Below are 12,331 nucleotides of genomic sequence, written 5' to 3'. Positions count from 1 at the left end.
TGGAAAACTTTAAATGATTGTCCGATATACGATATACCACCCAATAACCAGCTCACTCACAAAAAATCAATAACGGTATTTATTGTAATACTATTAAATATTAACTATATTATGTTTTAATAAATACTAAAATACTAGTTCATTTTACGCATTGGATGGAGCCATCCCTCCGGCCTATAAAAAATTTGGAAACAGCTGCATACCCCTTGAAGGGCCAGATTTAGCACAAGTGCCGTCTAGGCCTTCATCCTCCCCGAAAAGAAAAGTAATTTATTGATAATAATTTACAACATTTGCAACCGTCCAAGGCCAAAAACCGACTTTGGCCGGACGGTACCTTATTAAAGGATAATCATAAATATAAAAATAATCATTGGCTCACCGGTCATTTCTTTCTTGTTCCCTCCGTTTTTCCGGTCTTTTCTGCCTTTTTTCGTTTTCTTTGACACGCCTTTTTTCTTGACAAAAGCCTCGGTGATCATGTCGTCACCGTCGCTCTCGTCCGTCAACACCGACCGCAAAATCTCTTCGGTCATGCACTCGTCCAATTTCTCTTGTTCGGACTTGAGCTCCGTCGATTTGATGCTGTTCTTCCGGTTGACCGCGGTTATCGGCTGCACCGGAGGTTCGTCTTCCATCAATGTCGGCGAAGTAGACGTGGTCATTGGCGCCGCCGTCGTCATAGTCGTCTCTTCTACGTTTTCTTTACAGTCGTCTTCATCTTCGCGGACGACAATGGCAACCGCGTCTTCGTCGCCATTACCGTCCACGTCTTCGATTTCTTCTTGTATTTTCGATTTTTTCGCCAATACGATCTGCATAGGATTGGGTTTCTTCCTTTTCGCGGATCCCTTCATCACTATTTTGTCGCCGTCTACGTTTATGTTATAATAACTGTTGTTGTTGTTGTTGTTGTTGCTGATGGTGTTGTTATTGTCGATATTGTCGTTGTTGTTGACCGGTGGGTTGCAGTATACAGTAGTAGTCACTTCCAGGCGTTCTCGCGACTTGGTCGACAAGTCGATAGTCTGATGAAGACCACCGTCGTCGTCGGCCGAAGACGCGGAATCGCCGTCCCCTTCGCTGGCCATGTCCACCTTGAGCGTGTAATACGATTGTGGCTGTTGCTCGTCGTCGATAGGTTCGACTTTCGGCACAACGACTTCGTGATGGTCGATCGGCTGGTCCAGACCCAGTACGGACTGGCTGAGGACTTTGCCGATGGCCAACAGGCCGGTGGTATCGCACTTCTCTTCGGCGACGATGTTGTTCCACTCGGAGGTGGGGTTCTTGGCGGCCAGCATAGCCGGGGACTGGGGGGCCAGGTGTTGCACAGACGCGCGGGCTGGGCTCAGCGGACTCATGCACCACGGTACTTGCTTGCACGGGCTGCCGGAGTTCGCGGACCGCGGTGGTCCGGGCACGCCGGCGCTCCCTCTGGCTGGGCTCGGCGGGCCGTGGGCCCGCGGAGGCTCCTGCGGCAGTGCCAATGCCACAGGCGGAAGTGTAACTACTGTCGAATGATGTTTTGGCCCCTTACTGACTGCACCAGTAAGCGGGCCAGTATGTCCGTTTTTTGGATTGGGACACGATTGCATTGGGCACGGACACGAATGGTACGTTGGGTCTACGGCGTAGGTGCGAGGTGGGGCAGACGAGTAGCAAGACGGCCCGGGCGGCGCACCGTAGGGCGAGTAGTAAAGTGGTTGCGGCGCCGGGTAAGTGTCCGGCGGCGGCAGGGACTGTTGCTGCTGCTGGTGGTGATGCTGCTGCTGTAGATGTTGCAGGTGTTGCTGGTGCTGCAGGTGTTGTTGGTGCTGCTGCGGCGTCGGCGGCTGCGGCTGTGGTTGCTGCTGCTGCGGCGGCGGCGCTGCCGGATGATGATCCGGCCGGTCAACGCCGGGCCTGGTGATGGCAACCAACATTTGCTGCTGTTGTACCGCTGGCGAACCGGTTGGCGCCGGCGGCTGTCCCGGTGGCGGAGGCCCGTAGTACTCGTGATAGTACGTGGGCGGTCCACCGGCCTGTCCGTAAGGCGGCGCTGCCGGCGGCCGTCTGTGGTGGAACGGTATGTGGTGGTATGGCGAGCTACGGCTGTGATGGAAGTAGCCGGGCTGGTGGTGCGGCCCGCCTGGATACGCGCACGGGTTGGGTGGCTCCGGTAGGTAGTGGTGGGCCGGCACCTGTGGTGGTGGCGGCGGCGGATACTGGAGACTGGCCGATGCCGGCGGCGACGGGTAGTACGACGGCAGCGGCGGTGGATGGTACGGTCCCTGCGGCTGGTATCGATAACCGGGCGGTGTCGGGACCGACGTTGATCTGACCGGCACCACTTCGGTGTCGGACGACTCGGCGGGCGGTGGTGCGGCAGTGCCGGCCGACGACGGTGGTGTGGGCACCAAAGGTGGGGCCAGCGACTGTTTCACGTGTGACGGGTGGTGCAAGTGCACGTGGTGTGGCACCAGGTGGTGTGTGATCAGCGGCCCGGCCGGTTGGTAGTACCCTGCGAATCAATAATAAAAACACGATTACATAAAAACATTTCATCTTATATGCACTGCAAGTATAATATAATATTGTAACTATAAACATATCGATCATAGGTGAAACCTCCCATAACGGACACCCCATAGAATATAAAGTTTCGGAGGGAAACCAATATTAAAGAGAGGCATAGTATTATTGTATTGGGTTCTTATGGAGTCAGAAAAGCCTATGACCTGCGCAAGCTCTCTACGGAAAGGACTATTTAAAACACAAAAAGAAATAAGACTTAAAAATAAAATTTTTAAACATTTTCCCGGAAATCACGGTTCAACGTGTAAAGTTGTCTCGGAATACCATCTCATTATGTCGAATAATTTTAATCAACTCGGGCACGTATGTTTCGTTATTGAGTATATTATAGTTATTGTGGTTAACCACATTGGGGACAACAAATCGTGGTTCGGTGGTGGTGGTGGTGTGAAGCAGAACACGATCGGTTGTAAAGTGGTTTAACAATTATTATTCTCAAAGGTTAGATGATCGAAGAAAATACGTATAGGTTATAATAATAATAAAATTATAATACACTACTCAATGCAATTATCGCATAATACAATAATATCGTTTAATATAATATCATATGAACGGAATAGGACTTTATTGTAATCCAATTACATATTATTATACGCAGTACTAGGATCAATAAAAATATATATTATTATTATTATTATTATTTTTATTCTATTCTATTAAATTTATGTTGTCGTTTTTGTAGTACAAACGGAAGATTTTCCGAGTAGGTATAATAAAATAATATAATAATAGATATATCAGAGTTTGATAATATTGGGTCGAGCGTAGATGACGTATCCTATATTAAACGTAACAATATTATAAGCTTATTGTACACGAGAACTTGTACAATATTATATTGATCAATACTCGCGGCTGCGATGACAACCGTTGTCTGCTATACCTACGTTTATATAATATCGTAATAATAATAATAATGCTCTATTTGAATATTATGTTTAAATATAATACACGATACAGCGAGCGCATCGAAGAATCGTTCGGAAACTACAACGGATTTTTAAAAATAACATTTTACCTGCGTGTTCATCGTAGAACACAATATCGACGTCACGATACATGATATAATAATACTGTGCTGGGACACTGACTGGTCCGACAACACTTAAAAAACAATGATGATGATAATAATAATAATAATAATGATATAATAATATTGTACACATTATTATACCATTATACATCGTTATCGTTTTGAAATTGGGCGTTGGTATTTCAACGACGACGCGTCAAAAAGTCGTGGACGAACAACTATTTGACCGGGACCGGTTTTTTATTTTTTTCAATCGAACCGAGTCATTAGTGAAACATATTTTATTTATTTATATAAATCACACACGCTGTAATTATATACACGTATTATGTGTTTGGAGAGTAAACGAAATTACGACGACAACGATTGTTTTATTTACGTCCTTCCGCCATAGTCGACATAATCGACAACTGCAGTGATTACAATTACAGCTGATTGCAGCTGCTGCTGCACCAGTGATCTCGCTACGACTCGGTGACGACGGCGATAAAATAATAATTATCAAAATAAAATATAATATAATGCGACTCAATCGTGCGGGCGCGACGTCTCGTTTTAACAGTCATAAAATTACATGACAAATGCTATAGTTAACAAAATCGACGTATTTCATACACGGTTTTTATCAAACGATTTGACTAGGCAGTGGTTATTTTATGAGATACATTATAGGAAGCGAGTGATGAATTTTGATTGACAGCCTTGTGTAATTCAGAAGTGAGTAGAATTCAAATTCGTGTGGGTGGGAGGGAGTGAGAGGGGGTGCTAAACCTGACATATCCGATCCTTTACACAACGTTTAATTAACGAATAAAATATGTGCTGAAATTGTACTTAATTAAGTTAACCATTATACTCAATAAATCGAGATCTTGGAATTAAAAATATATATAACATGTGAAAATATGTTACAGAGTTACAGAAGATACAAACACATTTTGAAACTGTGAATAAATTAAATTAACGTTGTATGTCATCGTATAGGCAGAATCTTAAGTTATGTTTAAAAATGTACAGGATAAAAATAAACTTAAGTTGATAGCGTGATATCTTGTTAATCTTGAATAATTATATAACCGATGATTTATAACAATTTAGCTTAGTTATACTAAAATTAGTGTTGTAAATATAAAATCGCTTGAACCGTAAACTAGAAAAGATAAATCAGTTCGAGGTAAACATATAGAGTAATAATCTAGAATGGAATAATTTGTAATTTGGGGTAACATTCACACAATGGTACCCACCTATGAGTACCTGTGCGTGAGTAAACACTTAATAATGTATACGAGTATTAAATTGGTGCGATAATTATATACGAACAATATTAAGGGTACTTAACGCAAAATTTAGGGCCCTCATAACGTTCCACCGACGATGGTGCGAGTTAAATTCGTACGCGACATGCTTACATACATATAATAAGTATTGCCTAAATCATACTATAATATTAAATCCATCTGAATCGACGAATATATTATAATCCATTACACGATTGAAGGGGTCAGTGCGGATAAATTCAGCGTTAAAATGAATTTTTTGGAGAATGCATTTATCATCGTTCCGTAATTATTATTGTGATTGCTGAAATAATAAATTTATTAAGTGGTGTGTAATTAGACGAATCAATTGTAGTGGATGGATGAAAGGTGGGATACTGTGAGTTAACTCTATAGAACAAAGTGACAATGATGGATTTTAAATTTTTAACACCTATAATATTGAAGAGCATCCCTAGACACGTATAGTAAGTTATCCTCTTATTTCATATTATTACACATTGAATATCAATAAATTCCACAGCTTTTTAATGCCAATCATCAACTTTATCCACTCACCGTCCCTTCAATCATTATTTTATAAATAATTAGCAATGTACCTAGTCGATTCGATCAAAAATAATATTAAAACCAATCAACCGGGTCTATAGTCTCGGCGTTACTTCGACGCGAGAAAAATTCAATAAATTATAGGTGATATCATAAAAACGTGTGGTTTACGTCGAATAAAAATATACACCACAGTCATCGGCAAAAATATAATATGTACACATTTTCTCGAAGCCGAAAACGTCACGGCCGCTTTATAGAATTATGACTAATTATATTATATTATTATTCGTGCAACATATTTCAACATTATTTAAAACAATGTATATATTATTATGATTATATTATGACGCGTTTAAAAATTGTACTAACAAAGTTCGGTACTCCGAACGGAATACACAACGAGAACAATCTGTGAATAATACGTTATAATAATAATATTATGGTAACGGTAAAAGTCGACCGACAAAATCCGAAACAACTCGACCGGACCGTTAATTCTAGAGGCCGCCTTATCCCCGAGAGAAACGCGTTCCACGCCGTATATTATACTATCATTACTATTATAAATGTTAATATAATATTATTACACTTATCACCTCAGCAGTGATGTTTATTGCTAAAAATATTCGCATGCAGTGTAATTACGATAACCTTATTATATCATCATACTTATCATAAGTCAAAAAAAGTCGAGTACCTGATCATTTACTACTTTATTGTCATGACTACGTTAAAAGTTAGACACGTGTATTATTCTTGCGCGGGTTGAACATATACCTAATATAATAAATAGGACACGGGTAATTGATTAATGATTTCGTCGAGCTGTGCAAAACTTATAAATCACGAACGAGGGACCTGCAGTGATCAAGATTACTAAGCAATTCAAATGTATACTGCAAACCATCGATGTAGGTAGATATACAATAATTTTTAATTTTTCAAACAAGATAATTAACGATTTCAGTCTTTTTTTTTATACAATTAATTTATTTATACTATAAAATAAATCTCCTCGCAATAAACACAAACAATTTTGCATCCTAAAAATATATGAAAAATGACGATCTAAATATTCTCAAGGCCTCGGAGATGATATGCTCAATTATGAACAATAAAATGTTTCCTTCAACAAATTCTGTGATTGTCAACATTCCCCTCGCCCCTGAACCGTATAAACTCGTATTTATAATGAAAATATTACATTGTGAAAACCTAAAAATCCGCTCTCTAATCCACGACGATTTCCGCATTCCAATAACAGTCGTTAATATGGAACTAAGAAAATAATGAATAGTTGTTAAAACTGCACGTATGACAATTGTACATTATGCCATTGTAAAATCGTCGTCTCGAATTATGTTTTTGCGAGTTTTGGGAAACTAATTATTTTGAGCACAACTACCACAGCCGGCGCCGTAAAGCTTTATTCCAAACCGGTAAAATATGCGTTTGCATGATTTCATACGGATTTTTCGAAAACTCGTGCGACCGAGTGCTCAATTTTTTCCGATAAAATAATTAATAAAAATATATTGTATATAAGTAAGTTTGCATGGATCTATATAGTCATTGAGACTGGAAACTATAGCAACATAATAAATAATAATATAGTAAAATTATTGCATTATCGTGCGCCCAGCTTGAACGGCCAACGGTATAATATATTATTTTCTTTTTTCCTATCTATACATTTGTAACAATATTATACATTATGGTCATAATATAAATTGCACTCGTCTCAAGATGATTTAATATTAAAAAATAGAACTGATCAAAATTTAAAACACATCTGCAGGGTTACACACATGTACTTGGAGGAAACACATCTCTATATTAGTTGAAAGCATCCTTACATAGACATTTCAAATTATAATCGTTAGATCGAGATGACGGTATGTCGTATTTTTTACTAAATATCCGTCCAACATACAATAATTGTTGTAATTTTTTAAATCGAAAAATTGTATTGAATAAAAGGTTAAGTTGACGAATAATTATGATGACATTATCGGAATGCAATTAAAAAATATATAAATTAATAAAACATTAAACAATTATTAAAACAACTTTTGTTAAAAATAGTAATTTAAGTAGGAATTACCGCAGCGATGAAACTTGAGTAAATTGTAATTATTTGTTTGAGAATATTGTCGGTTCGGCTTTAACCCACAAGTTAGGTTGACTTCGATTATTATGCCAAGGAACGAGGTGTAATTTTTTTCAAGTGTCCTCATATTTTATTTTTCTAAAACGGATACGGCACACGCGTCTACACATTATAATATATTACATAATTAAATACACTTATCGTATATACTTCGCTGCGTAATAAATTGTGCGCAAAGACGAATGGCTGCAATCGACTATATGCGCCAGCACCAAAAAACCGTCGTTCAGCTATTGTTCGTCATATTATAATAATCATATTATATCATATTATTTTTATTATTAATATCGTTATTGATGTTAGGTACTTGACGGAAGAAAATTTTTGGCGGAACATTTGAAGCGACGATCTTGTAAAAACCGAGTAGTGGAGTGCACATTCGTCGTCGTTAGAATACAATACTGAATAATAATAATATGTCATTATTAGCACACAAACGGACGACAACACAACGTGTGTTGTTGACACACGCGGCTTAATCGCAATCGATGACACATCCGTTTTGTCTTGCCATTCGAAATACGCACGACGACGACGACAACGATTTATTCAGAGATGTGAACACGACATTCTCTCGGAACTGACTAAAGACTAAACCAAATACGCTGCTTGTAGTACTAGATTAAAGCTACTACCACGGTTGAATTGTGCAGGTTAATATCATGACTTGGATTGTTATCAACAGATAGAAAATGGCTGTGAAAAACAGATATCAGATATATCGATTTTTCTTATCACGAAAAATACACGCTGACAAAAGCTGACCAACTCGAAATTCCAGGGTTATATTTTTGCCATTTTTGTTTTTATCATCAAATATTTGATTAATGCGTATTATATTCAATTACCTTGTACATTTCAATTATATTAATGCGTTTGTAGTATTATGAATAGTAAACAAAGAACATTAAAATAGGCCTTTGCAGAACGGCGGCAGACCAATATTTAGTGCGTGTACCTACCTATACGATGATTCTCCGATTTGATTTCGCGCAAACCCTGCAGCAGCGGCCATCCCATCACCGAGAAATTGCCGTTAATTTAGCACTCGAACAATCACAACTAAATTATATTGGCGAGACGACGTTTCGGCGAAATCGATAGGGTTATACCAAGAAGAAAATCACTACGTTTACGGTTAATCAACACCACCGGTATCAACTATATACCAGGTTGCGGTCCGAAGTCGCGGGTTTCGGTGTTTCGATTTTACGGTCAAAACGTACCGTCCAATTCACTGCGGACACGGCGCGATCGCATTACTTCGACGGTACGCGCGTCGTCATTTCGCGGCCAATTAATTTTTTGTTCGCCAAATCTGCAGGATTATACCTGATTATGTCTGTTTCGTTTACATCGGTGTATAAATAATATCGACCACTGAACCCTATTGACACGTTGGGCTTTATTCTAGGGCGAACTGTGGATATATTGTGTACGCGTAATACCAACATGGACGGAAAAATCGTGAAAACGCACCCGGCAAAGCTCGCACACATCGATTTATCAACGCGTGTGACGTCGACGGCGCCGCCGGAATCGACGATGGTACTATATTATTAAAATAATAACACGCGGAGCACTCTGTACGACGTTTACAAGGATTGTGAGGTATTGTACGTGTATTACAAAGCTAAGACTCCGGGTTGAGCGGCGCAAGTGAATTAAATTATGCACGTAATCGCATTTTGTATGCGACGTAAAAATATATTCGGCGAAAAAACGAGCGCATAAAATGTTATGTTAAAGGTAGGTCGCACTAAGTATATTATATTAATATTATTATACACACAACGTCCCCCATCCGACGACAAAAATTGCAATAATAATGATGATGATAACGAAAATGAAGAATTCCGCCGCTACGTGGAAACTTATTAGACTCTGGTACGCGAAATTGTTTGTCATTATATTATGCTGTATTATTATTATTAAATGGCGAATACACCGTTGGCAAGAACCGTTGTTGTTGCGTTGTTTGGCAATGGGGCCAAAACGCAGTATCGCTTTGCGCATTCACAGAACCGTTTTCCTACTGCCTACATCGCAACGTATAGGTATACGGTTTTCCCAGCCACTCCTTGGATTTTTTCTAATTTTATTTCGTAAACATCGAAATTCGTACCACAAAAACAAAAATTTGAACGAATTCACGTCAGAAAATTGTTCACAAAACACTGATGGAATGCCTTCCTAACTCACCTGCAGAGAAATAAAAAATAATAAAACCGTTTTTTACTTTAAACGAAAACTATATACAATATACTCTTCCCTATATAATCCGCTCTTACTTACTTATATTTGCCGTAAATTATAATTAAATACCTACTTAAGAGGTCGCCACGCCCGCATGTGTTGTCTCCGTCTTACAAACGTATAACATAGCAAAATCTGTTTAACGCGGGACAACTGTTCTCCCTCAATATTTATAATAGAATTTTCAAAATTTCACAACGCATAGGTAAGAACTTTATTTGTGTCATAGCGTCGTTATTTTTTTGATAACATAAATATAATTAAAGTTATAAGCTTAAGAAAATACATTTTTTTTTATTTTTTCATTAAATTACTTAAAATTATTGGTTTGTGCTATCAAAAAAATAACGACGCTATGACACAGATAAAGTTTTTACCTATGCGTTGTGAAATTTTGAAAATTCTATTATAAATATTGATGGAGAACAGTTGTCCCGCGCTAAACAGATTTTGCTATGTTACGCATTTGTAAGACGAAGACACACATGCGGGTGTATCGTCCTCTTAAGTCTATAATTGTATGCACTAATCGGTGCACCGCGCGTGCCGACAGACTGCAGTCGTACTGCAGCAGAGAAAAAAAATTGCCGATTGGATGGATCCCGCTAGGGGGCGGGTGTGTCATATGTATATATGCGTTCGTGCAGTCACGAATCGTGTAAAACGGCACAAAAAATATGCCACTCCCGATCTCATCTCGATTTAATTTAATATTTGAATACACTACTTAAATGGTGTTCACCCGCCGTCGCGTCATATTGGTCGAGTTGACCTTCTTTATCGTAACGTTGTGAAACGTAGGCAAATATATGTGTGTACAACATAATATAATATATAATATGTGGCAATAAAAATTACAAAATACGAGCGCGCACAAAAAAACCGATCGACAGACGACGAGACGGCCCGCAGAGTATAATAAATATTAACATGTTAACTAAATATCGAAAAAAAACACTAAAAATAGACGCAGCCGGTCTATATAGGTGTAGTAGTATATTAAGTAGCTATACCTATAGTTACTTCACGAAAACCTGCCTTCGGCCATTGCGACTTATAATGTGTAATAAACTAATATAGGTGGTGCACTTTATGTATGACTATTGACTATACGTAGTGACCAAAAATAAAATACTATTAAAAAAAAGCAGATAAGAATTTCGATTTAAAAATACCGTACTTATTTTCATAATATTAATGTCGGTAAAATTATGCAAATAACAAGATGGACGATAAACGTTAAAATGAAATCATATTTTTTGTATAAAAATAAAGTATAAAACAAGCGATGTGTATATAGCAGGCTTAAATTCACTATATCGATGAAAAATAAATGAATATAGAATTACCTTAATCAAAAAAAAAACCAATGTCACGAGGACTCTTGGATTTTGGGGGAAATTAAGTTGCTTACAAAATAGTTTAATCTCAAAACATCAAAATAGTTTACGAGCGTATAATGCTTATTAACCTATTTCGGTTAATATCGTCGATAAAGGCTTATATCGTTATAATATTATATTACACCAACATAAAAATGTGCAGGATTTACTTCCGTATATAAAACGAGCGAGTGGTCTCCTGCAATCCGTTTAATATTGGTATAACTTTTATTGTGAAAAATAAATGTGCATTATCTTTTTTTTATAATATTGCTCCATATTACATCAGAAGTCGTCATTCGTCGCCACTGTGACCGAGGTGCACGCTGCAGCAATCGTCGACGGCGCCCACACAAGTGTTTCCGCACATTATCTACTCGTAACGTTTTAGAAAAAAAACCACATATCATGTACAATATACATACACACGCACGGAAGCAGCTTATGTCGATTGATTATTTGCAGTCTTTTTTTTTATTTTTTACCACCGCACCATTTCATTTTTTATACAGAACCACTCAAAAAAATGTATATACAAAGGCCCCCGCACAGAGAATATCATAATAGAAATAATTTGTGATGAAAATACGGCGAAAGAGTGCCGGCAAGAAACGAAACGAAAATATTAGTCTTTAAAACGGTACACCTCGTTAAAACGCGTGAGCACGATAATATTATGTATTATTATTATTATATAGGTACTGACATTGCAGAATAACACTGATGCACGATCGACGATACTTTCGGTGCGGCACACTTAGAGGAGGAGGCTGCACGGACACCGAACATAACAGTATTCGCACAGCCGCCGCAGCCCGTCTGAACGAATTTGCGGTCACGATGGTTATACCTATATGTACGACGGCGTGTCGGTTTGGGCGATTTTTACGACGACTATATAACAATGTGATTACCGTATGGTAACGTTTAAAAATCGCACGAGAAACGCCAAAATACGTACCTGCGGGTTGGTTTAAAACAAGTGATGGCGAGTGTATACCGTCACCGTGGTACCGGTGCATGCAGCAAGTATACCGCTGGTCGGTGGATTAAGACCGACAAGTTCTCGAAGAAATAC

The 12,331-nt window shown here is 38.6% G+C and overlaps 1 protein-coding gene across 1 annotated transcript in view; it reads right to left on the bottom strand.

Moving 5' to 3' along the window:
• Window positions 1-12,331, bottom strand: part of LOC107164728 (uncharacterized) — a 138,734-nt gene that overhangs the window by 14,547 nt on the left and 111,856 nt on the right. The window contains exon 5 of the mRNA XM_015512657.2: window positions 383-2,503. Within this exon, the coding sequence (XP_015368143.2) occupies window positions 383-2,503 (2,121 nt within the window). The remainder of the gene's footprint in view (window positions 1-382; window positions 2,504-12,331) is intronic.

This window comes from Diuraphis noxia, unplaced genomic scaffold (assembly GCF_037042655.1).
Source record: "Diuraphis noxia isolate RWA-SAM2 unplaced genomic scaffold, SU_Dnox_SAM2 contig0005, whole genome shotgun sequence".
NCBI classification, from domain to species: Eukaryota; Metazoa; Arthropoda; class Insecta; order Hemiptera; family Aphididae; genus Diuraphis; species Diuraphis noxia.
Note: the sequence above shows the minus strand (reverse complement) of the source record. Positions and strands in the feature narration are given on the sequence as shown.